Source organism: Piliocolobus tephrosceles, chromosome 15 (genome assembly GCF_002776525.5).
Source record: "Piliocolobus tephrosceles isolate RC106 chromosome 15, ASM277652v3, whole genome shotgun sequence".
NCBI lineage: Eukaryota > Metazoa > Chordata > Mammalia > Primates > Cercopithecidae > Piliocolobus > Piliocolobus tephrosceles.
The window spans coordinates 105664090-105691068 of record NC_045448.1 but is presented as its reverse complement, the minus strand read 5'-3'; the positions used below and the strand labels follow the sequence as shown (position 1 = coordinate 105691068).

At 47.6% G+C, this 26979-nt stretch overlaps 1 protein-coding gene across 1 annotated transcript in view; it reads right to left on the bottom strand.

Annotated features, from left to right (window-relative positions):
• The window catches only part of KIAA1211L (KIAA1211 like), a 54406-nt gene continuing 27427 nt past the window's right edge, over positions 1–26979 (bottom strand). Inside the window, exons 7-9 of the mRNA XM_026456414.1 lie at positions 3533–3729; positions 2301–2445; positions 1–826 (exon numbers count right to left, since the gene is read on the bottom strand). Coding sequence (XP_026312199.1) covers positions 687–826; positions 2301–2445; positions 3533–3729 — 482 coding nt within the window. The 3' untranslated portion in view covers positions 1–686. The remainder of the gene's footprint in view (positions 827–2300; positions 2446–3532; positions 3730–26979) is intronic.

Genomic DNA, 26979 nt, shown 5'->3' with positions numbered 1-26979 from the left:
CATGTTTGAAACCTTTTATTAAACAGGCAATGCATTGTGCAGTGGTTAAAGACACAGATGCCTAGTGGAAAAGTTTAAAAATTATTTTTGGAAACAGTCTATGAATTGATGAACCCTGCCATGTTCCTTCATCTCCTTCTCAGAGTGGCTGTCTTTAGGAAAACAGATTGTTTTATAGCTGCTCTTGGAAACGGCATCTCTGTTTTGCCATGAATGTCATGCCTCGTAGTAAACATGAGAGAAGGCAGGATCCACAGGCAAGACAGCGACCAGAGACATGGGCTGATCTCAGCTGGAAGCACAGATGTCCCTTCTCCTAGAAGGGCTTCTCTTCTGGCCTTTGCTGGGTGTCCTATTTATGTGTCCAACTTCATTTCTGTTTTCTTCCTTGTCTGAGGCTTCTTTATTAAGGGAATTCTAAAAGACACATTCGTACCTTTGGGCACAGGAACTGGTTCCTGGAATTTTTCAGTGTTGTTCTTGTTTCTGGGCCCTCTGGCCCAGGAGTATGGCTGTGTGTTGATCCTCTTTGTTTTGCCTGGTTCCTTCCTCTTCCCCAAGTTCGTCATAACTTGATGATAAAATCAGTCTTTAAGTTTCACAGTCTGTTTGCCACAACATACGGGCAGTTTTTAACTAAGTGGCTTGTCAGGGTGGTGGACATGCTTTATCAGCACACTGCCCACCTATTTTATAATCTGGGGCATGTCACTCCAAGCTTGAGATTTCTTTCTGGCAAGTTCCATCCAGGATGGCTGATCTGTACTGGCATAACTGGCTCTCTTCAGCTGATGCAATTCCTTCTCCATCATCACTGCAGACTGAGCTGCTTGGAAGGGAGACAAAACAAACAGAAACATGAGCAGCAACTTTGGATTTTCCCTTAAGCCTCTTGCGTTTCTTGAAATAGACATCGAGGTCTTAACTGTGTTCTCGAACAGAAAATTCAATAATATGTGAACATGCAAGGAAGATTTGGGCCTAGAATATGTCATTTATGTGATAAAAAGACTTACAAACAAGCTCAAACAATTCTGGCAATGCAATGAGGTGAGAGAGACTTTGGAAATAAAATAGCAGGAGCTCTACAGATGGGCTGCACAACAATGTCCCTCTACTTAAAACTACTGAACTGTTCACTTAAAAATGGCTAAGATGGTAAATTCTGTTATGTGCCTTTATCACAATTTAAAAAATATAAAAATTTCCATATATATGTATTTTTTGTGTATATATATGTATATTTGTGTATATATATGTATGTACGTGTATATACATATGTATTTTTTGAGACAGAAGTCTTGCTGTGTTGCCCAGGCTGGAGTGCAGTGGTGCAATCTCTGTCTCCCGGGTTCAAGTGATTCTCCTGCCTCAGTCTCCCAAGTAGCTGGGATTACAGACATGCACCACCATGCCTGTCTAATTTTTTTATTTTTAGTAGAGACGGGGTTTTGCATGTTGGCCAGGCTTGTCTTGAACTCCTGACCTCAGGTGATCCGCTGGACTCAGCCTCCCAAAGTGTTGGGATTATAGGTGTGAGCCAAGGCGTCTGGCCTAAAAATTTTTAAATATCAATACATGCAACAACAAAGGCATATCTTGAAGATGCTATGTTCAGTGAAAGATGCCAGATAAAAAAGAGCACATACATTAGGATTCCATTCATTAGAAATGTCCAGAAAAGGCAAATCTATAGAGACAGAGTAGATTAGTGGTTGCCTAGAGCTAGGAGTGGGAGTGGGACGTGACTGTAAATGGGCATGAGGTTTCTCTTCAGTGTGAGGGAAATATTGTAAAATTAGATTGTCATCACAGCTGTGCGACTCTGTAAATACATACCTGCTCACTGTCAATATACAGTCATCCCCTGGTGTATGCCGGGGGTTGGTTCTAGGACCTCTCCCACCTGCATATACCAAAATCTATGAATACTCAAGTCCTGCAGTCAGCCCCGTGGAACCCGCATAAACAAAAAGACGGCCCTCTGTTTTCTCAGGTTTCACATCCTAAGGATACAGGTAATTTTCCATCTGGGTTTGGCTGGAAAACAGTCAGCATTTGAGTAGACCTGTACAGTTCAAACTTGTGTGTTCAAGGGTCAACCTTATACTTAATGAACCGTACACTTAAAATGGATGAATTTTATGACACGTAAATTATATCTCTATAAGAGCTGAGTAGAAAACTCAATGTGGCAAGTAATTCGCAAAAACCAAACCAAACCAAACCAAAACCCAAACTGCAGGAACGACCCAGGAAAATGATTTCCAAGTATGTGGTCATGTTTGCAGATTTCATACCCAAGTTCTGATGGGACAAAGAGATTCCTCTTTGCAGCCCCTCCTTGAGGTTGAGCTTTGCCCCCTGCTTCCGGTCCACAGCGGCCTTCACAGGGGTGATCAGGAAAGACTTGCTGCGGACAAAGTCAGCTTGCTTCATAGGCTCCTGTTGGGACACAAGACACACGCTGCCAAGTCACCAGTGATTCAGACGGGGGCAAACACACCCAAAGTGAAGGAGCTGCAAGGCTGCCCGTCCAAGATGCCTGCACTGCTGGCACTTTCTTGGGAGGGCACCCTAGTGTCAGCTCACTAACACCGAGTGGTCAGATGCTGGTGCTCAGACCAGCATGCGGCCTTATCCTGGCACACACGGGCATCACGGCTTCCTTCCTGTCCCCACACCTGGCTTCAGGGCCAGATGGCAGATGGCAGGGATTCCATTTGGGAGTGAAGATGATTTGTTTAGAATCGATTTGTGATTTTTATGACAGTTGGTACAGTTACAGATGTCCCAAACTGGTTACTACTTGTTTTCTAAATGCCCCACGCCTGCATGAGGGTCTTCGAGTCTGGGTATAGTGGAGGTTCTAGTTACAACGAGGGGAAGCAGGTCCTACTGCAGGCTCAGGCTCTCTTCCCCACACGGCTGAAACACACAGATTTATCACGGTGCTATTGGGGGATACAAAAATTGCGAGACTCAGCCTGATTCTAGGCATAGTTGTTTGGGTTGGTGAAAGCTGCCTTCAGTTCAGAGTACAAAATGAAACCACAGGTTCCAGCCCTGCAGCCGCAGGTGAGGAATGAGGAGCTCCAGCATGTGGCTGGTGGAGCAGCAAAGAGCAGGGCTCGCTCCTCACAGCATGATGAGCTGGGATGGAGCTGTTGACATCATTGCTGTGTGTCTAACTCAGAAGTTATTTTAACCTCCTTCCATTTTTCTAGATGCTGAGCTGCTGCGTTGCCAAGGAGGCAGGGAGTAGAGAGCTGTCTGCACCGCCGAAGTGACTCACGTGCTGCTCTGTATCCCAACAGCTCAGCATATGCAAAGGCAGGCAGAATGCTCCACCGTGGAGGTTAGGATTTGGCAAGTCATTTATTTTGCTTTATTGGCCCTCGACCACACATCCACAAGCATCGCAAGTGATGGTCCCTGTGACGCCCATGCAGGATGTGTGGTCCTCATGGGGTCCTCGCCCCAGCCCCAGCTGACTGCTCCCTCCTGCACCCCCAGAATGGAAAGTATCTGCTCTAAGCAATTGGGCTCTCTCGGGCACCTTGGCTTGCTTTCCTGCTTCAGACTTCAAGGTCCGTGTGCCAGGTTTATCTTCCTGGTTGGGTGGCTGGTCCAAGGTCCCTCGCCGCTTCTGCCGAGTGACGGTGATCCAGGGTGGCACAGGCTGCCCATCAGCTCCAGGCCCTGTTGCTGCAGGCGGCAGACTCTTTTCTGTGGGGTAAAGGCACAGGATTATAGAACCAGTCCTATTCCCTCTTCGGTTTCACTGCTTGTGTCTCCTGCACAGAGAACACTACTGCTTTGGTTCCGGGTTGCAGGGGGTCTGGGAGAGGATTACTTTCTTTAGGGGACTTTGTTTTCTTATTAAAGATGCATCAGAGAGATTATGCTCCTCTAGTCTGAGTCACAAAAAATTAAATGCAACTGTTTCTATAGGGTCTGTGTGTACTTAAGCCAACTTCCTCCTAGGAATCCTTTCTGGAAGGAGATAAAAATAAGTACACAAATAGATACAATTTCTTTAATATAATCCTGTCATTTTGGATATACTACCCGATTCCTGCTCAAATGTGGTAGATGCACTATTAACCTCTTGTCTTCTAACAACTGTGAGCATAGCCTTCCCTTTGTGGAGAGAGTGACACCAAAGACTGGTCACAGTTGCTTTCCTTAATGTTCTAGAGAGAAAAGAAACAGTGCCTTTGAAACCATATGTTGGCTGGGTGCGGTGGCTCACACCTGTAATCCCAACACTCTGGGAGGCCAAGGCGGGTGGATCACCTGAGGTCAGGAGTTCTAGACCAACTTGGTCAACATGGTAGAACCCCGTCTCTAGTAAAAATACAAAAATCAGCCAGGTGTGGTGGCGGGTGCCTGTAGTCCCACCTACTTGGGAGACTGTGGCAGGACAATCGCTTGAACTTGGGAGGTGGAGGCTGCAGCGAGCAGAGATCACACCATTGCACTCCAGCCTGGACGAGAGTGAGACTCTGTCTCAAAAATAAAAATAAAACTAAAAAAGACACCCTATGCTTTGTTGACTCTTCTTCCGTATTAACTGCACTTATCTTTGGGTGGTGAAACTGTGGATCATTCCCTTCCTCTTACATTTCAACTCTTCTGTATTTTCATATTTTCTACAATAAGAATTTATTACCTTCATCAATAGAAAAAGGAAATCTGTGGATTAAATAAGTGGCTTTTCTTTTCTTTTTTTTTTTTGAGACAGGGTCTCACTCTGACACCCAGGCTGAAGTACAGTGGTGCCATCAAGGCTCACTGCAACCTTTGCCTACCAGGCTCCAGTGATCCTCCCACCTTGGCCTCCTCAGCAGCTGGGACTACAGTCATGCACCATCACGCCCAGTGAATTTTCTGTAGAGATGGGGTCTCACCATGTTGCCCAGGCTGGTCTCGAATTCCTGAGCTCAAACAATTCACCTGCCTCAGCTTCCCAAAGTGCTGGAATTACAGGTGTGAGCCACCTCCCCTGGCCAATTAAGTGGCTTCTTACAGGTACATCAAAAGTATAGAACCCAAGGTTCCCCGTGAGCCTGCTTCTGGATGTTTGCCTGCCATGGGATAAAACAAAGGCTGAAACTGATCTCCAACCACCTGGCACCTCTCCTCGGTTCCCTTCTGCAGTGTGCCTGAGTCAGCCGGGTGACAACAGCACCGTTTCACAGCAACACATGCAGATGTCCAGGAGGAGTTAACATTACTGTTCTCTGTGGCCTGATGTATTCTACCCCTTGCTCTGGCGTGCAGAGGATATTACTCACTTTGTCTTTGTTTCTACTTCCAGTTCAGGCTGGAATTCTTTTCCCTTAGTGCCCTAGTCAACAAGGAGGTGCAAGGGGGGTGGCCACTGCTTTGCAAGCTACAGTCTCCTGCTGGGAGTGAGAAGAGCCTTCAGCCTCACACACCCAGGATCTCCCCTGGCCCTGGCAGCCAGGGACAGCTCCCACTCCTTTTTCTGGCTGCTCCCTGGGGCCTCCACCTGACTGGCCCCCTGGGAATCCTGCTCCACCTCTTGGACTCATCCTACCCCTTTCCTGACTCTTCAGTCTCTCCCTCTGCAGCTTTGCAGAATGCTTTGGTCTTCCATAGCTTAAAGTCTCCATGGAGCCTCACTGTCCCCCGAAGGCCCAGTTCTCCCTTCTCCTCTACCCTTAGCTCAAATGGCCTCTGCCTATGTCTTGTCAGCCACTTTCTGATCCAGCCGCAAGTTGACACGACTGTTTGCATCCTCCCAACCAACCCCCAAATCCCAAGGTCAAACTTGGTCCTCAACCTGCTTCACCCCTGCAGCTCTGACGTGGCTGCACATCCTCTCTGGGGGAGCCTGTCCCCCTGAGGCATCCCTCCAGCCTCTGAGGCCCTTCTCCAGGTCCTTGTCTGAGTTTTTTTCCTAATCTGGAACTCCTGCTTGCTCTTGACCCTCAGCCGTCATCACTTCCTTCCAGCATTCTCTCTTCTACTCCTGATCCAACAGGCAGAATTGCTGAACTTACTAATACTTCCTAGTGTACAATCCAGCCCTACTTTCTATTCCCAGCCAGAGCCCAGTATTTCCATTCTCCTGTTTCACTTTTCTTTCTTCTTTCCATTCATCCAGTGTTTGCTACAGGTAAGGACTGCCTTATATTTGAAGTGAAAAAATAAACAACAAATTGTTCCTTCAAAAAGCTCAAAGTCTAGTTGGGGAGACAAGAGGCAAACAAGTAACTGTGGTAGAAACTGGAAAATGCTGAAATTTACAAAGGGCTATGCGGACACAGGGCCTGACACTGGTGAGTGGGAGTAGGGGTGCCTTCTGGGTTGGGATCTGGAGAAGAATCTTCCAGGCTGGGGATGCGGGCAGGTGGAGGAGTTGTGTAAACCAGTCCCAAGGAAGAGTCTCTTCTGTCTTTTTTTTTTTTTTTTTCTGTCCATCATGGGGGAGCTGTGGGGGTTTTAAACCACGGGCTCACTCTGGAGGTTGTGTGGAGAATCAGTCTGACTGCGGAGGGCCGAGAGGCTGGGAAGCTAGGAGGGAGGCTGTGGCCACAGCTCAAGAAGAGTTGACAAGGGCTTGGATATCCTGTTCTAGAATCCTCCCTGCTGGTTCACCAGGGCCCCCAGACACTACCTCCTCCAGCAAGTCTGTTCTGGTCAGTCTCTCTCCTAAGTCCTCTGTAACCTCTTGAGAAACTTGCCTCACTGTGTTTGGTACTAGACATATTTGCTAGCTGACCATCTACCCCACTGAAGTATGCCTTTGGTCATAAGCATTTCTTACTACCGAACACACACGCCATAGACTGTGCCCAGATACAGTTCTAAATGCTGAGCTTGGCAAGAAGTAAATTTTCTTTTCCTTACATCAAGAGCATGCTGGCAGAATTCCATCCCGACCACAGAAAGGTCACCTGCTGCTGCCTGTCTGTGGGGTACGAATGTTTCCAGCTGTACTGTGTGTGTGTTTACGCGTGTGTCTGTGTTCACGTGCAGACCCACAGGAGTGGGTGGGTGCCCTGGCTGGGCCAGGCTGTGCTGCTGTGGGATAAAGCAACCTGCAATAGCAGCGTCACCAAGCAGTGGGCCGGTTTATGAGCACGCCACCATTTCTCTCCTTTTTGGTTCCTGCCTCTTTCCCTGCAACTGCTGGTCTTTCCTTTTATTCTGTATTCTCTTCTTTCTCACCTTTTTCCTTGTCAGGAATGCAAGAGGGCCCCTGTAATCTCTAGACCTTGTTACAGGGACTGGCCAGGGCCACCCTCATGGGCAGAGGAGTGCGGGAATGGCAAATGGGGGTCTAGACACCAGGAAAAAGGGAGAAAACCCACTCAGCTCCCTAATGTAGTTCACAGATGCCTGAGATTCCACCTGGAGCCTCTCAGTGGGTAAGCTGAGAAAGGGGTGATGGGCTGAGCATCACCTTCCACAGTGCTGAGACTCAGAGATGCTGAGCCTTTGTCCCCAGCGAGCACAGGCAGAGCAGCTGTGTGCTGAACCACTCTGCTCTGTGGCAGGGGCCTAGGAGGCCTCTCCGAACCGTATGCTCACCTCCTGTGCCTGGCACCCACACTGGCAGTGTAGGAGCTCTGGGATCTGCGCCATACTCCACCTGGGAAGGGCAGGAGAAGGGGCTGAAGCCCCCGGCAATGTGCAGGGTAAAGGCAGGCTTCAGAGGCCAAAGACCTTACAACGTGGCCGCTCAAGCATGAACATTCAGGGTGGAGGCTGCACCATAAAATAGCTTCTGAGATTAAACATGTTCAAAATGTCATTAATCCCGGGATAATGTAGATGTGGCCTCAGTTCAGATAAACCAGTTCAAAACACTCCTTTGTTTACCTCTTCCTGCCTCTATACACAGACAACCTTAATCTCCCGGGGATTTGGCTAAAGACTCTGACATCTCAATTTCTCCTCTCCAACTGGCAATGAGTTTAAGCTGTCAAGTGTGCCTGGGTTCACCACAAACAGCCCAGGAGCATTTCTCACAGACTGGGGACCAGCAATTCCGGGTCTGTATCTGTGTGATCGCCTTTGCGGATTGTGGAAGAGCCAGACTCCCCGCGCAGTGCAGCTGCCCTGGGAGGAAGGGTCGCAAGTTGGTTTGCTGCAGGGCAGATGCAGCAGGACTCCTCTGAAGGCACGGTGCAGAGGGTGCAGGAAGCCGGGACGGCAACAGAGCTCCTCCCGTTTAACTCATAGGAAACCAACTTTTGATCAGAGAAAATATTATGATGTCATTTAAGGATAGGATTCCTTCAAAGGAGCAGGTGGTAAGCTTGCTCTTCTCCAGATTCCTCCTTCTCCTTAACATGCCCCCCTGCAGTCCAGGATTGATCCTGAAAAGGACATTGCTCCAGCACTAACTTCTGAGGGCTCCTGTTCTTGGGGCTGGGCTCAACGGGCTGCGCTAATGAAGGGTGCTTTCTCCCTGGGGCCGGCAGAGCTAGTTTAGGGCCTCGGGCTAGTGCTCTTGGGCAAATTCCAGGACCTCCCTGAGACTCGATTTCAGTGTAAAATGAAGAAACAGAAGTCTCTACACCTCCCAGACTGTAAAGCTTCCATGAGATAACCCACTGTCTACACCTCCTGCTGTGGTTATGAAGATTTCTTGACATAACCCACTATCTATACTTGCCAGTGTGGTGTGAAGATTCCATGACATAATCCATGACCTAGGCCTCCCAGTGTGATTGTGAAGTGAAACAGCCACTGTCTATACCTCTCAGTGTGGTTGTGAAGATTGTGTGAGAGAATCCAGGGAAAGCCCTTAGTGTGGTACCTGGTGTTAGCTGCTCCCACAATAGCTGCTGTTGTTATGTGGTTGTTGCTAGTGTGGTTATCACTGTTCCTGCTGGAGGAGGGGTGGAGAATTTTGGTCAAACCTTACCCCGGAGCTGATGGAGACCAGTGAGCCATTCTGCCATGACAGTGAGCCCTCGTGGCTGTTGTGATAAGAAAAGCATGGCAAGCACTGGGTTGCACCCCAGCCTCTTGCAGGGCCAGGCAGCCAGGCTGACTCTTGGCTCCCTGAGAACATCGTCTACGGGTTCTAGCAAGACCATCTTAATGCTGTGTGTGTGCCAGTCTGCCTGCAAGCCCTGCAAGGGCAGGTGCCTCATCCTGGTCACGTCTGCCACAGCGTGTGAGAGAGAGCCAGCGGGTCTGATCGGGGCTGCCCTCTGGTGCTGCATCGTGGGGGAGCCTGGCCCAAGCCACACCGGTGTGCACTGTAGTCCCGCTATCCACAGCAGCACTCTCTCCTCCATGCACACGCTGTGTGTTAGGTGAGCCTGGCCATCCTGGATGCAGGACACACTGCCCGAGATGAGAGCCCAGTTTTCATCTGCATTCTCAGGAATCACTCTTAAAATACCCCCTCACACACAACTCTAAATACCCTGTAGGAGAGAGAACCACAGTTTTCAGACCCACATTTGGCATTATTACTGAGCTATCTGTATTCAGGAAGATTTTAAATGAACCATTTCAAAAATCCTCAATGTTAAACCATTTCTAGAGACGTTCAACTACGCCTATGTGGGACAGGTTTGTCTTATCACTTCACTTTGACTTTCTGATTGGTGATGGTTTGTTCTTTTAGTGTCTATTAAAATTCAGCCCTAGGTACTGTTTTCTTCCTTCAGAAAGACTTCTGTAATGACCAGTTGAGGGGCCAGGGTGGGACCCCATGGGACCCTATGACACTAGGGACGCAGCTGTTAAGTCTGGAAGCTGACGGCTGTCAAGGACACAGTCTTTCCAGAGGCAACGAGCTGTAGTACAATGTAAATTCCCAGGTTCCTTGCCTTTTGACCGATGATACAAAGCAGAGGCTCTGCCTTAAGGGAAGGCAGCAGGATTTCCAGGCCTCTAAAAAATGTGGTATATGGTATCCTTTCTGAAGCAGCAATTTTTTCAGCCTCCCGAGTAGCTGGGACTACGGGTGCGAACCACATGCCTGGCTCATTTTTTTTTTTTTTTGAGATGGACTCTCTCTCTGTCACCCAGGCTGGAGTGCAGTGGTGCAATCTCGGCTCACTGCAAGCTCCGCCTCCCAGGTTCAAGCGATTCCCTTGCCTCAGTCTCCCGAGTAGCTGGGACTGCAGGCATGTGCCACTGTGTGCGGCTTTTTGTATGTTTTAGGAGAGACAAGGTTTCACCGTGTTAGCCAGGATGGCTGGATCTCCTGACCTCATGATCCACCCACCTTGGCCTCCCAAAGTGCTGGGATTACAGGCGTGAGTCACCATGCCCGGCCATGCCTGGCTAATTTTTTAAAAATTAATTGTTGTAGAGATGGGGTCTCGCTGTGTCACCAGGCTGGTCTCAAATGATCTTCTCACCTCTGCCTCCCAAAGTGCTGGGGTTATGGGTGTGAGCCACTGCACCTGGCCCTATGCAGCAATTTTTAAGAAACTTTTTCATTTCATAACATTTCTTTCTTGTTCATAGAAGTACACGAGCATATTGTACAGATTTAGAAAGCAGATAAAAGTATAAAGGAGAAAAAAGCTTCCCATAAATCAAGCACCCAAGGGAGCTGTGTGAACACTTCATACTCTGGCATACACTACTTCCAATTTTCTCCGTTATGCTGCCATCCTAAAAATGCACATCGACAGCTCATTCCCAGGTCTTCACAACGTTCTCTGTGGAAGAGAGGCCTGAGTTTGCTCAGACTTCGGATCTAAAGTGGATGCATCATCGCCGTTTCTCACAGCCAGCTGAAGCGAGCACAGTCACTGTGCCTCGGTGCTTCAACCGATAGAGCCGCGGTCCTCTGTTCTGCCTGCCTTCCAGGTCCACTGCCACGGCCGTGGTTGACCTGGTGGAAATGGGACCCGACTACAGACACTAAGAGGACTTCTGGGGCAGAGGTGGGCCCCGGGCCCTGGGGACACATGGGGCCACACCACCGCTGCAGGGTTTGTCAGGCTTCCTAGATAAAGAACTTGAGGGGTTTTGTTTAAAAGCTATTTATTGATCTGTTGTCACTCTTGACTCACAGGCTGCTCCTGATCAATACATGCTGGCAAAGTCTACAGTCGCTCGTCATCACATCCGTCCCAGAGCTAGGCTGTGTGATCCCGCTGTGGAACTCGGGGTGGTAATGCTCACCCAGGGCTTCCTCTCAAAACTGTGCTGAGCATTTTGAGACTGAGCAAGAGCTTTTCACAGGGCAGGCCCCCACTGTTAATGACAGGAGATGGGGCTGTGTCCCAGTTCCACCTCAAGCTTACCGCAATTCCTTCCTCTCCTCATTCAACAAACCGAGTCAATCATGGCTGTGCGCTGACTCCATATTTGAGAATTCGCCTACTCGCTGAAATACATTTGTAATCCCCAAATCAACACCCATGGTGTTGGCATGGTCATTTGCAGACATGTGCAGGGCAGCAAAAAATTGAGTTTCCCAAGGTGCAAGTTCCCAGCTGAGGTCAAGCAGTGATGCGTTTACTGTTTTAGCTCTTACGCCATTTACAGTATTTTTTTTGTAGTCTACTCAGTGCCACATTTTTGGGCACTACGTTTTCTTGGTGATTCTGCTGGTTAGGCCCCCAAGTGGAGTGCTCATGCGTTCCTAAGCCCAAGGAGGCTGTGATGCGCCTGATGGAGACGATGTGTGTGTCAGATAAGCTTCATTCAGGCCAGAGTTACAGTGCTGTTGGCGATGAGTTCGGTGTCAATGCGTCAAAAAATATATATTAAATAAAGCATCTTTAAACAGAATTACACATAAAACAAGGTTATGTGTCGATCTATTGATGCTGTGGCAGGAGGCACACAGGAAGCTAACCTTGCATTTCCTCCAGGAGCAATGGCTCAGTATTTGCTAAGTTAGCTTGTGGTGACTTCAGAACATAGCTTCCTTAGACAATGAGAATGGACTGGACCTGGTGAGTGCCCACCAGGTACCAGGCCCTGGGGAAGGTGCTGAGTCTAGACAGGAAGGATTTTTTGAATCTTTCTCTCCAGTGCATGGAGACAGGCTCTCCTGCAAGAGCCATCAGGACCAGAGGGATCCTCTGCCAGCCACCATGGTCCACAATCAGGAATGCGTTCCACAGCCCGCTGAAAGCGGACACGGCAGGGCCTCTGGGGTGCTGGTCTCATTCTGTTTCTTGGTCTGGTGTGTTCAGTGGAAATGCACTGAGCTATACACATAGAATCTGTGCACTTCTCTGTATGCATATTATCATTCAATTAGAAGTAAAAGCACACAAATAACAAAAAACACCCTAAGAGAGGAGTCACCAGGTGCTTGAGAGTGACCAGGAAGAAGAGCCTAGCTCCCTGTGCACATAGAGAATGAGGCAAGTTTGCACACAGCGCTGTTTCCACACTGCGATTAAGCAAGCTGCCCCGGACGCCCTCACCAGCAGACCCTTTCCACCGCTTCACTACCGCACAGCCTCAAGTGCACCCTCCCTAGGGCCTCACCCCCTTTGCCTTTTGTAACCACTGCCTCCCCTCATCCACACAATCTCCCTCTTCCCTCCACCCTCCAGAGCCTCCCGTCCTCCTGCTCCACTTCCTCTCCTAGGTGGAACTGCACCACAATCTCCTTCTTCTCTCCAGCCTCCAGAGCCTCCCCTCCTCCTGCTCCACCTCCTCTCCTAGGCGGAACTGCACCACTCGGCCAGTGCAGAGGCTCTGACTCCACACAGACTCGCTTGACAGCCTAGGGGCAAACAGAAGGACACTGTTTCTGGGAGCTTCTTTCCCAGCCACCCGCATGGGGCTGCCAGGGCCAGACTGCCCTCATCCCTTACCTGACTCCCAGGTCAGGAGGCACTGCCAAGGGCTCCTCAGCCGGCTCTCCCGCTTTCCCAGGCCAGGCTTTCTGTGGTTTGAATTTCCCAGCTGATGCTCAGAAACCCGCCTTCTCCTGGCCTACATATCTCTTTTCACACAAGCTTCAACTTCACGTGGCAGAAAGATAAAAGCCACCGCTGCTTTGACAGCCCTAGTAGCACGCTTCTATCCTAAGAGGCCAGGGAGTGAGAGCCCGGAGGCGCCGTCCTCCCCAGTGAAGCGGCTGAGGGAGTCAGAGAGTCTCCCGGTGGCAGCATGTATTTCCGAGGGCCTCACATGGTAGCATGTTCATCACGGGGTGGGGGTGAGTGTCAGTCCTCGTCCCAGGGCAGGAGCTTGCTCAGGTCCCCACCGTAGAAACCGATGTGAGTTCTTCCCAAACGGGGCCCTGGGGTCTGCTTTGGTTGTTGTCAGAGCCCCAACTCCACCTGCTTTGGGGATCTGCTGCCCACAGGTAACGTGTGAGAAGGCCTTCACAAAGAAAAAACACTCGTGAGTCACATCTGCGTGTGTGTGTGTGGAGTGAGGCCAGGAACCCGGCCAGCCATGTGTACTGGGGGCACCCCAAGGGACAGATGACTTACCAGGCTCTTTTCCTGACTTCTGGGACAGCTGCCCAGCACTTGGCATGTCGAGGCTGGCAGGCATCCCAGGGTGGCCTGGTCCAACCTCCACATCCCACAGTGGAGACCCGGGGGAGCCAGGGCCGGGCTCAAGGGCACAGAGTTGTCAGTGGAGGAGCTGGACTGAAAGCACATTTGCTAAACTGCCACTGTCTGTGCGGTTAAAGCTAGCCTCTCGGCAGGAGGCAATGACCAGTCTACCTCCACACAGACGGCTGGTCTCCACTCCCAACCAGCTGATATAACTGGGACTTCACAAGGACATGGGAAGGGAAAGGCACTGTTATTTTAAAATGACTTTGGGCTAGAGCACATGATTGAGAAAAAGGTGAAAAATTATTCTACTTACACTTTGAAATGTACGCAAACGCCTCACCTGAGATTCCTTGTCTCCCCACCTCAGATCTCCAGGAACTGCTGGAATTCTTCAAGAACTGTCTAGGGTGGCCAACAGAAGAGTAACGAATCCATTCCAGGGACAGCCATTGTCCTTGGAGCTCAGATTTCCCTTTCTCTATTACATCTGGGCCCTCCTTCACCCACCACTAGCCAGGTAGGGAAATTTCTCCTGACCAAAGAAGGGTTCACAGCTAAGGTTTATTCCATCTTTGTCTTCAGAGCAGTGTCATATTCATAATGACCCTCACAGCCCTCCTTGCAGTGTAAGGATATTTTCAATCCCCATTTTAGATATGGGACCACAGAGTCTTATGGAATAAAGTGACTCATCCAGGGTCACTTGGCCAACATGTAACAAAGCTGGGATTTGAACACAGACTTCTTGATCTCTAATCTTCATTCACTACATCACATACCATCTCTTACTAAGAGGTATGACCTCATGACTGTCCTATAAAACCACTTCCTCCCCATTTTAACTTATTCACTGAGTGGCAAACAACAGTTACTCAGTCTTGACATCCAGCCCACAATATGGGGAGCTGTCCTGTGCACTATTGGATGCTCAGCATCTCTTCCCGCCAGATGCTAGTATACCTCCCTTCCCCACCCAACCACAGTGGTGTCAATCAAACATGTCTCCAGCACTGCCAATGTCTGCTGGGGCCCACACCTGCCCCAGCTGAGAACTGCAGTGCAGCATGACACTCAGGAGCGCGGGCTGCAGTGAGCCTACGCGGCCTCTACCTCTCCTCCACAGTTTGCTAGCTACATGCCTTTGTGCAAGTTCTTTAAACTAAGTTTCTTTTATTATTTGCTAAATAGGATTGTTGTTGAAAATTAACGCGTAAAGCATTTTAACATAATACTCGGCACTTAGTAAGTGCTCACTGTACGTTAGCTATTGTTATTATTTGCCCATTGACTGAGAGGGTAAATCCGCTGCAGACCCCGACTTCGAGAAGCTGATAGAGGGAGACAGGCATACAGGCAGAAAGGTGAAGTATTACGGTGCCTTGACACCCAAGCCATTTTTGGGAAGAGCACAACCCTTACGGGTCTCAGAAAGAAGCTGTTTGCTAGTGACAGCCCTGAAACAGTGCTGCTCAGTAAAACTTTGTATAATGATGGAAATGCCCTCTGTGCTGTCAACCAGTCATACACGGCTCCTGGACTCTTGAAATGTGGCCGCTGTGACTGAGGAACTGCATTTTAATTTGGCTTACATTTACATTTCAACAGCCACGTGCTGCTAGTGGCTCTGTGTTGGACAGCGCAGACCCGGAGTCTCACCACTCCACGTGTGGTCCATGGACCAGCAGTGCTGCCATCATTCCAGATGCACTGGGTGGGAAGCATCACCTGGAGTAGACTCATAAATACTCCTAAGTTTGAGAAGTGCTGCTGTCCTAGAGCCCAGGATCTCTACATTGGCCACACATTAGAACCACCCGGGCAGCCTTTAACACTCCCACTGTCTGGGATTCACCCTGGGCAGGTCCACCGAATCCGTGGGGGTGGACCCCCAGGTGACCGCAAGTCGCAGCCAGCATTGCCACCCGCGGGTCCTGATGCTGCTCTGAGCGTCCGCCCAAAGAAACCCTGAAGAGAGAGCTCACAGTATGTGGTCCCCTTTCTGGCGAATACCAAGTGCCCCGCTGACCAGATGGCCCAGTTCCTGAGAACTGGGCTGACATCTGCCCCCTGCCCCCAGGCTCTGGTAGATGTTTCTTGTAACCAGCCAGTGCCCCTGGTCCACGGGACATCTACCCCCAAGGCTGCCCATGCTACGGGTCCACACTGTTGCCACCTCAGACCTCACCTCCTGCCACATCCTTGGCTCTGCTCAGCAGGGCCTCGGACACTTCCCACTTGTCATGAAGACACTATCTTCTCTTCTTCAAACCTACTTCTCTCCTGAGCCCTGGGGAGAGTGCACAGAGGGTCTCAGCACCCCCCACTCCCCACATAAGGTTAATGGCTGCCGTGGAGAAAGCACTGAAGCCGTCCCTCTGAAATGGCACCAGTGCAGCTGCAGGGGATGGGTGACGCCGCTCATCGGCTCCTGGGAGGTGGGCTGCACCTATGCAGGGACCAGAGCACTGCACCTGCAGGTTCTAGACGAGAAAAGCACTGCCCGATCCTGGTCTCCACAGTCCCCCTATCCCAGGTAGAGACTGTAAGACTTCCAGCACCTTCCCAGTCCTTCTCAGGTACCAGCAGTCACCATGGTCACTTTTGTTAGTATCAGTTTTTTTTGTTTTTGTTTTTGTTTTTGAGACGGCGTCTCGCTCTGTCGCCCAGGCTGGAGTGCAGTGGTGCGATCTTGGCTCACTGCAAGCTCCGCCTCCCGGGTTCACGCCATTCTCCTGCCTTAGCCTCCTGAGTAGCTGGGACTACAAGCGCCTGCCACCACGCCTGGCTAATTTTTTTTTTTTATTTTAGTAGAGATGGGGTTTCACTGTGTTAGCCAGGATGGTCTTGATCTCCTGACCTTGTGATCTGCCCATCTCGGCCTCCCACAGTGCTGGGATTACAGGCGGGAGCCCCCGCGCCCGGCCATAATCAGTTTTAATTCAGTAATTAAAAAGTGTAGCCACTGGGTGAAGTCAGGTTTTGACTCCTGAATGCAGGGTGTCTGAGTTGGGGTTTGAGAGGGCTTTCCCGAGGGCTGAGAGCTGGGGAAGAAGGAGAGTGGGGAGATGAGCAGGGCTCTCTGGAGCCTTACAAGGTTTTGTCTTGCCTGGGCCTGGCAGACACTTGAAATTGACACTGGGGGATTCCCAGCCACCACTGGGACTCTGGCTGTGACCGCTTCTCATTGTCCCCTTGTGCTCTTGGCTGGCTCCTCAGGTGAGGCTCTGGGAGTGCAGGTGGGTCACGTGGTGGTCCTGTCTGCCCCATGCCCACAGGTGGCCGGAGTCCCGCAGCAGTCCTCCATGTCTCCCAACTGCAGGGCACACCTGTCCAGCTTCTAACAAGTCCCATGGAAGCCACCCTTGCAGACTGCATGAGGGACGTTCCCTCTGGTTCCACCTGTGTTGCGCTGGTGGCTCACACGACTGCAGCGTGCTCTCCACAGAAAGTGTTTTGCCAATCCCCTTTATTCCTCCCCACTCTCCATATGTTCTGAGGATGGGGGTGGTGAGTGGTTGGTGACTCTACCCATCCTGCACACGTGCTCTCTGGTATCTGACATCTCTGCATTGGTGCCTTAACCAAAACTGGGACAAGGAGAATCCCATTCTCACACAGCATTCTATGCAGCTGAGATGAGAATATTTTAGTACATGTTTAGGAAAGTATGACTGTACTGTATGAAACTGTATCACATTTTGCAGTTAAAATGCCTTTGCTGCCCTATATGCTGTTATTACGAATAACCTCATTATATAAAGGAGGAAATTAAGACTCAGAGTTTAAGAGACTCAACTTGCTCAGAATCCCACAGCCCCTGAGAGGTGCTCCTCAGAGGAAAACCCACAGATCCACACTCTTCAATCTTACCACCCAGCCCCTGCCTTGCTCCCTCATCCCAGCACCTGGTCATGCAAACACAACCTGGCCCAAGGATTACCCACTGCAGGCTGGGAAGCCCAGGGCACGGGTATGGGTGCTCAACCAAGGAAGAAAAACCCTGAAAGTTCTCAAGGGCTCAGGATCTAGTTCAGAGTCAGGTGAATTATGCTCAATACGGGCAGGGGTATGTACAGAGTACAGGCTGGGAAGCCCAGGGCACGGGTATGGGTGCTCAACAGAGGAAGAAAAACCCTGGAAGTTCTCAAAGGCTCAGGATCTAGTTCAGGGGTCAGGTGAAGTATGCTCAATACGGGCAGGGGTGTGTACAGAGTGCCAGGGAGCTGGTATCAGGGTTGGGGCTGCAGGAGATGTCGGAGGGAGTAGAGTGGCAGACAAACTTAGAGAGGCAGAAATGTTTGTTTTGGCCAGAATCTAAAAAGCCTTAAATGTTTTCTCCGGGAGTTTGAATTTTATTCTAAATATAATGGGAAGGCATTGAGAATTTTTAAAGAGGAAAGCTCCACGGTTCTACGGATGACCTGGGAAGAAAGGGGAAGAAGAGAGTTGGAGGGAGGAGGCACTGCAGGTGTCAGGTTAAAGAAGAGGCTGGCATGGGGGACATGGGAGGATAAAGATGCTGCACATTGCAATGACCAGAACTTGCTGACCAAGGCAAGCATCATGACTGGCACTTTTCATCCATCAGATTGGAGGAAAAAAAGCACTGACAACACTTGGTGTTGATGAGGGGGTGGAGAAATAGTCTCTATTCTGCTGGAAGCAGTGTAAATCAGTACAACCTTTATGGAGGGTAATTTAAAGTTGTCTATTAAAAGTGCACATGATCTGAGAATCTGAAAATCCACTTTTAGGAATCGATCATAGAAAAACAACAGTGTGAATACATAGGGATTAAAATGAACAAGAACGATTACTGCAACACTGTCAGCAAGAGGGAAAAAAGCTCAAACAAGCGGAATGCCCCTTAGGAGGGGAACAGTTACATAAAATACAGAACACACAGAGTGTAGTCCTTAAACAGAAAGAGGTGAGGCAGTTCACGCTGATTAAAAAAAAAAGAAAAGAAAAAAAAGATGCCCATGCTTTACTGTGGAGTGAAAACGCAAGCTAAGATGTACAGCATTTTTGTGATTAAAATAAAAGGATCCACATGCCTAGATCTGCAGGCCCATCTTGCTGTGGTGATGACTGCAGTGTTCAAGGGAAAGAGGATGAATCTGGCAGTGTGGTTCCCCCTGGGGAGTGGGATTAAAGAGGTTCAGAAAGGGGTGGGCAGGAGGCCACTACCCCCCTTTTTTTTTGTATTTGAAAATTATTCTGGCCAGGCGTGGTGGCTCACACCTGTAATCCCAGCACTTTGGGAGGCTGAGGCAGGTGGATCACGAGGTCAGGAGATACAGACCATCCTGGCCAACATGGTGAAACCCTGTCTCTCCTAAAAATACAAAAAAATTAGCCAGGCGTGGCAGCGCGCGCCTGTAGTCCCAGCTACTTGGGAGGCTGAAGCAGGAGAATTGCTTGAACCCAGGAGGCGGAGGCTGCAGTGAGCCGAGATCGCGCCACTGCACTCCAGTCTGGTGACCGAGTGAGAGACTCCGAGAAAAGAAGGGAAAAAACGAAAGGAAAAAAGAAAGGAAAGGAGAAAGAAAGAAAAAAATTATTCTTATATTTATAAATAGTAAAATGCACCCTTTCGTTGTACAGTTCCACGGGTTTTAACACGTTTAGCTTCTTATAACAACCGTCACAAACAGGCTACAGAATATCAACACCCTGAAGAATCCCTTCTTCCTTCCCCTATGTAACCAGACTCTCCTTCTACTCCCAACTCCTGGCAACTACTGATGTATCTGTTCTCTGTCCATATATTTTTGCCTCTTCCAAATGTTACAGAAGGAAGAAAAACCCTGGAAGTTCTCAAAGGCTCAGGATCTAGTTCAGGGGTCAGGTGAAGTATGCTCAATACGGGCAGGGGTGTGTACAGAGTGCCAGGGAGCTGGTATCAGGGGTGGGGCTGCAGGAGATGTCGGAGGGAGTGGAGTGGCAGACAAACTTAGAGAGGCAGAAATGTTTGCAATTTTGAAAGAGTGGCTTTATTCACTGAGCATGTACAATTAAGGTTACTGTGCATATTGAAGGCTCATTCCTTTTGATGGCTAAGTAGTTTTTCATCATATGGATTATCACAGTTTGTTTACCCATTCACCAGCTGAAGTACATGTGGGCTGTTTCCAGTTTCGGGTGATTATGTCATTTATATTTTTATATTTGAGACAGTGTTTCTCTGTCACCCAGGCTGGAGTGCAGTGGCACAATCTCTGCTCACTGCAACCTCCAGCTCCCGGGTTCAAGCGATTCTCCTGCCTCAGCCTCCCAAGTTGCTGGGACCACAGGTGTGCACCACCATGCCCAGTTAATTTTTTATTTTTAGTATTTTTAGTATACATGGGTTTCACCATGTTGGCCATGCTGGTCTCGAGGTCTTTCTAATATAATTTACTGTTGAGTTTCCCTAAGTACCACTTTATCCACATTCCACAAATTTTGATATGTTGTATTTTCATTTTAATTCAGTGTTCTAACTTCCCTTGAGACATCCTCTTTCACCCATGGATTATATAGCGGTGTAGGGTTTAATTTCAAATATTTGATGATCTTTTTCATATTTCTTTCCAGATATTTTTCAGATGTTATCAAATTCTTATTTAATTCAATAAGGGCACAGAACAAGCTTTGAATAATTTCAGTTCTTTTAAATTTAATACAGGCTGTTTAGTGACAATATGGTATATCTTCATGAATGTCCCATGTGCACTTGAAAAGAACATGTATTCTGCTGTGGCTGGTGGGCTGTTCTATAAATATCAATTAGGTCAAGTTGGTTGATGATGATGTTCAACCAACTTGACCTAATTGAAATATTCTTCCTGATTTTCTACCTGCTACTTTTCTTGACTACTGACAGAGGAGTGCTAAAATCTCTACATCTTACTATGGATTTATCTATTTTTCCTTTCAGTACTACCAAGTTTTTGCTTCATGTATTTTCAAGCTCTCTTGTTAGGGACACACACATTTAGCACTGTTATGCATTCTTGATTGACCAATATTGCTGAAATTATCATTACATAATGTTCCATTTTATCACTAATAATTGTCCTTTTTCTGAAGTCTTCTTTGTGTGATATTAATATATACCCACTCCAGCTTTTCCAATTCTAAAATTTCTATCTTTATAGCTTCTATTTTTTTTTTTTTGCAGAGAATTTCTATCTTTCCATTAATTCCAAGAGTACTCATTTTTACTTCTTAGAATGTGGCATAATAGTTGCTTTAAAGTCTTTGTCTAATAATTCCAACATTTGAATCCTCTCAGGGTTGGCATTTGTTGATTGCCTTTTTCCTTGAGAATTTTTTAGGCTTTCCTGGTTCTCTGTATGTTGGATAATTTTGGTTCATATCCTAGATATTTTGAATATTGTGCTGAGACTTGGTCCTGTTAAAATTCTCAAAAGGTTTTGCTGTGCTCATTCTAGTCAGTTTTACACATGTGCAGCTCAGGGATGAGCCCAGAACTTCATATGCAGATTTAAAGGATATCTAGGCCAGGCGCGGTGGCTCAAGCCTGTAATCTCAGCACTTTGGGAGGCCGAGACGGGCGGATCACGAGGTCAGGAGATGGAGACCATCCTGGCTAACACGGTGAAACCCTGTCTCTACTAAAAATACAAAAACTAGCCAGGCGAGGTGGCGGGCGCCTGTAGTCCCAGCTACTTGGGAGGCTGAGGCAGGAGAATGGCGGGAACCTGGGAGGCGGAGCTTGCAGTGAGCTGAGATCCGGCCACTGCACTCCAGCCTGGGCGACAGAGCAAGACTCCGCGTCAAAAAAATAAAAATAAAAATAAAAAAATAAAGGATATCTAACTCAGATGTCTCCTTTCTGTAATCTCCACTCCTCAAGGTTCTATGGCTAGAAAGCCAAGGCTTAGCCTCTCTGCACGGTAGCACCTTCTTGTGACTGGGACCACCTCAGGACAGAGTGGCAAGGGAAAGGAGCCTGCAGGACCCCCAACCACCACACCTGTCGCTGCTGTCTGTGCTAACACGGGGGTATAGCTTCATTATTGGGTTTCTCCGGGGGTGATGTCTAAAGAGTCAAAAGAGCTCTGACCCATAGGAGCTGCTATGGGGAGAGGCAGGTGCTCACCTGGAGTGCTCTGGGCTGGTGCTTACTTGGGGCAGGGCTGGAAGGGCTAAAGGACCGTTGCCCTGCAGAGGGTATTGCTATCATCTTCAGCAGGGGTGAGGGGTGGGCCACTTCACTGATGAGCCAAGATTAAGACTCAAACAAACAAGAGTTGTGCCTCACAAGGGACATCACTGCCACTGCCACTGCCACCAGGGCAAGTAGTTTTCAGCTTGTTGTTGGCATTTGCCTGGCATAGGGATGAGAGAATAGAAAGAACTCCATCCTGCAGGGATGCTGCCGCTAAGAGGGATTTGCTGCTGTTCACTTGGAGTAGAGCCAAGGCGGTCCAACAAGCTCTGTCCCATAGGGGTTGGTCGTGGGGGTGTGCAGTGGGATCTAGGCTGGGAAAGTTCTAGGAGCTCTGGCCTGCAGGAGTTGTTGATGCCACCAGTGGCAGAGGTGCTCCTTCACTACTCACACTTGCTATGGAGTCATCACTTGGGTCCTGATCTATCTCCTCAGGCTACCAGCTCCTCTTATCTACCTTTCAGAGTCCTCTGATACTCACTTTATGCATTCTGTATAGGGTTTGATGTTGTATCAGTGGGAGAGATGGGGTGGTAAGTGTTTATTCCATCTTGGTCAGAACAGCAAGTCCCTTTTCATGTCATTTTTAAAGCAGTAGGATTACAAGGTGATTTTCCTATCATTTTTAGGCCTCTCGGGGTTGTTCATATCAAGATATTTGTAATAACGCTGAGGTTTCTGGCTTGAGTATCTGGGTAGATGGAGTACGGAGAAGGAAAGAGAACTGTGCAGGAGGTGGTGTCGATAAATGGAATTATGAATGCTGAAGTGTCAAGTCAGGGCTGCTCATCAAATGGGTAGGTGGCTGGTTGCCGTGGCCCAAGAAGTCAAGGAAACAGGTGGGATTCTGTGATGTGTCTTGCACGAGGAAAAACGAGGAGAGGTCGCTTTGTACTGGGTGGTATGCAAGGATAAGACACACATGGGATATTCCAAACCACTGCACTGTGAAAGTAAACACAAGAAAGAAAATAGGGATTCCTATTGTTCCTGATAAAAGGAAAGGAAAGGTTACTCCCAGAGAGCCACTCCCTCACTTTGCCATATTCAAACGTCTAGAACAAGGCACAGGTTTGGCCATACCCAAGGAAAGATGAGGATTCAGGGTGTAACAAAAGACAGCAGGGATCGTGGGGCATCTTAGATTTCTGCCCCCAACATCTACCCTTGCACTAAAACTTGATCTAACATCTAACATTGGTGGGGATCTGGTCTTCTTGCAAGAAAAAAAATAGTCTCAGAAAGTGTTTCCCTTATAGTCTCTGAGGCACTTGATCCTCAGCACTTTCTATTTTGGAAGCCAGAAAATTTTTTCTTGATTGAAAAGGGGGGCAGTCCTGTAATCTATGGCCCTTTATACGTAATTTAATATTCTCATGTATTGACATTTTGTGTCTGAAGATGAAATATTAGACTAAACCTATGAAAACATTTCATGCAAAGCCTTCAGTGATTGTAGAGTCTACTCTTTGGTGAATACACAAATTGATCTGTTAAAAATTGTACTAGATGTGATAATGATATTTTCTTTTTTATCTTCACCTGTTAGATATACTTACTTTAATTCTTCCAAAATTAATCATATGATTTAAAATACTAACTACTAGGATATTTGGAGTTGATAGTTGAAAATAAATGGCAAAATAAGAATTGTTGAAACCTAGTGATAATGTATTCAGGATGGGTTTATTATCTATTATCCCTATCATTAAATGTTTAAATTTCCATGCAAACCTACACATAAGAACTTAAACATTTCTATAAAACCCTTCTTACTCTGCACTTGAGCTCCAATGCATAATAAATAAAAGGAAAATGGATTCTCCTTCAGGAAAAAAAAAAAAAAAAAGACACACATGGCTGAGGAGCAGAGGAAAGGCAGGGAAACAAAGCTTACGGTGTTGATGACACTTGCTCAGAAGCGACTGTGAAGGGAAGGGCAAGACTAAAAAAAATGCCAATGTGAGCAAAGTTGGTTTTCTTTAAGAATTCAAAACATATGTGGGTATATATCCAAAAGAACTGAAATCAGAATCTCCAAGATATTAACACTCCCTGTTCACTGAGGGACTATTCACAACAGCCAAGATGTGGAAACAGCCTAAATGTATTTGGACAAACAAATGGATAAAGCAACTGTGGTGTATACCTACAATGGAATATTATCCAGCCTTAAAAAGGAAGGAAATTCTGTACTTGCAGCAACATGAATGAACCTTGAAGACATTATGCTAAGTGAAATCAGCCCGTCACAGAAGGACAAGTATTACACGATCACATTTCTATGTGAAATCTAAAATAGTCAAATTCATGCAACTGAAGAGCGGAAAGGTGGTCATTAGGAGCTGGGCGGGGGAGAGGGAAATTGGGGGCTATTCATTAATGTTTATAAAGTTTCAGTTATGTTAAGAAAAACACGTTCTAGCGATCTGCTCTACAACATTATACCTATAGACAACAATACTGCATTGTACATTTTAAAATTTGTTAAGAGGGTCAATCTCATGTTAGGTGTTCACATCACAATAAAATGAGATTTTGAAAATTCAAGAAGATAGGAATGTATTTTTAGCAGGATGCCAACAAAACCCTTGACAGCTTGTATTCTAACCCAAATGAATTTGAATATATCTGAACTGTGTCATTTAAAAAGGGTGACAGTCTCTTTCAGTTCATTTCCTTCAGAAAATGGCTGTGACATCCAAAGACAAGGTGGGCCAGAAAATCGCTGTCTACACTCCTCCCGCATCCAGCTACCACCTGCCTTCTCCATGCAATAAACTCCGCAGGTCAGTCCCCTGTGCTCTTCCCATCTTTTGGGGCCAAGAAAGAGCTTGCATGGCAGGAGGACATTAAATATTTGTTGAAAAAAAGAATGCATGAGTGAGTACTGGAGTGTAGAAAAAGAGGGTCAGGGACTGGAGTGTGTTACTCTGTCACCAACCCTGTCTGGAGGAATCAAGCTCAGATTAGCCAATGCCGGTTATCAAATGAGGTCCCCAGGTGAGAAGGGTGGTTTCTTACGCTACCTTCCAAAACACCAACATGTGACCATGACTTTGTAAAAAAATAAATCTCATACCCAGAAACAAGACAGACTAGAAGGAGAGTCGACTTAGGAGTGATTTTTTTTCTACATACTTTCTGTGTTTTGCAATTTTTTCCACACCATATTCTCTAACTCCTTTGCTGTCAATCTAATCCTGTGTGCAGAAGCTGCTTTCTGACCTGTAATTTAGACTCTGGGATGGATTGAACCAACAGGAGGATGCATAATGTTCTGCACAAATGAACACGGCTGATAACCCTGGGCCATTTACTCCCTAGGACAGATCAGCAAATTATGAACCAGGCCTATAAACAGGGCTCCTCTGCCTCGAGGAGCCCAGACACGTACTAAGACTGCAGTAACCACTCCAACACAGCCCCTGGGAGGCTCAGCCCCTTCGGCAAGCCAGGCTCCTGTTTGTTACAACCAACCACCACTGCATTCTTCCCTACTCCTTCTGCTGAAGCGTTCCTCCATTCCTTCAAAGAAGGAAAACAAGGTGTGGAAGAGAGGAGGAGGAATAAACCAGGTGCTGGGGACCAAGCAGCTTGAGTGCCCAAAGCTGAGTCATCTGGAACACTTCAATCATCCAACTTTACTGTACATGCCCTGGAGGGAGGACGGGGGAGGTGGCAGACTATCTGGGAGCTCTGGGCAAGGTATTTGCCACCACAACAGCAAATATTAGGTCTTTCTGGAAACAGTGATATTGTTATTAAAACTTTCATTATCTGTATGTTTTGTATGAACCGAATTGCTTCTAGCTAATATAATTTGGGAGCAATGAGAATGATAATAGTAGAAGTGATCATCATCAATGAAAGCACAAACAGATCTGGCATCTGGGGAAGGTGTGGGGGCAGCTTCACTGCTGGGGTCTGACAGTGCAGACCCTGAGATTCTGCTCTGGTCAGCATGAGATAGTCCCTCAAGGTCCAGGTAGGATCAGGCAGCAGGCCCAGCCTGTCCTGGTACCTGTCCTTCCAGTACCACTGCCCCTGCCCCCAGAGTTGCTTCCCTATAGAATGTGGGTAATTCCTTCCCTCCTTTCTGTGTGGTAAAATGAATATCATTACTCATGCCCATAAAGTAACCTAGATTCTTCTTTCGCTTTGGAATTCATCTAACCCTGTCATTTCTATGGCTTTAGTGAATGTGATTAAACTTAGATGGACGAGACAATTCTTTTCTACTATATAAGAAAAGCCGTTAATAAACAAACACTATTACATTTTATAAATCAAAGAAAAAAATACACAAGGTTTTTAGAGACCATCCCAGGCATTTTAGAGTGAAGAAAGCCTGGCTTAGGTTGAGGAACTTACATATCGATAATGGGCAAAGCATTGCCCTCTGAAGGTTCTTTTCCAGATTTGACTATGAGCTTGATATTCTGTTTTTAAGTTCCATTCATTTAGCAAGCCCTTGAGAGACATCTTCAATTCTGGGCCATGAAGGTCAGGGTTTCATGTGCAGAGAGCAGCTCCTTCTTCCCTTGCTCCTTCAATGGCTTTTTGAATCACTCTACAATAGCTTCAATAACCTCAATGGAAATCTGCAGAGTGGATCGTCAGCTACGGCTTGAACTTCCTCCAAATTCCCGCACTGATTATCCTACTGCAGCGGCAGCAGCAACACAAAATCACGGCTGTGCCAAGGGGCCTTCAGATTGGGAAGGCCACATGTGTGGGCTCTTTGGAACTGTGAATCCTTGTGTGTCACCTTAGCAATTTAAAGCATTGTAAAAGAGCCAGAAAAGATTAGACTATTTTGGAACTGTTTTCACATTGTTTTGTATGAGCTAATTTTCTTCCTGTGTATGCATCTTCCTCTTAGGGTACAGGATTCCCTAAGAGAGCCACCAGGTTCTATTTCCCTTCTGTCCCACAATGCAGTGCTTGAGTAGCCTGAAACATTCTTTTCTTTTTTTTTTTTTTTGAGATGGAGTCTCTCTCTGTCACCCAGGCTGGAGTGCAGTGGCATGATCTCCGTTCACTGCAACCTCCACCTCTCAGGTTCCAGTGATTGTCCTGCCTCAGCCTTCTGAGTAGCTGGGATTAGAGGTGCGCACCACCATGCCTGGCTAATTTTTGTATTTTTAGTAGAAATGGGGTTTCACCATGTTGGCCAGGCTGGTCTCAAGCTCCTGACCTTGTGATCTGCCTGCCTCAGCCTTCCAAAGTGCTGGGATTACAAGTGTGAGCCACCACGCCAGGCCAAAACATTTTTAAAAAACAAAATTCGCCACAGAAAAC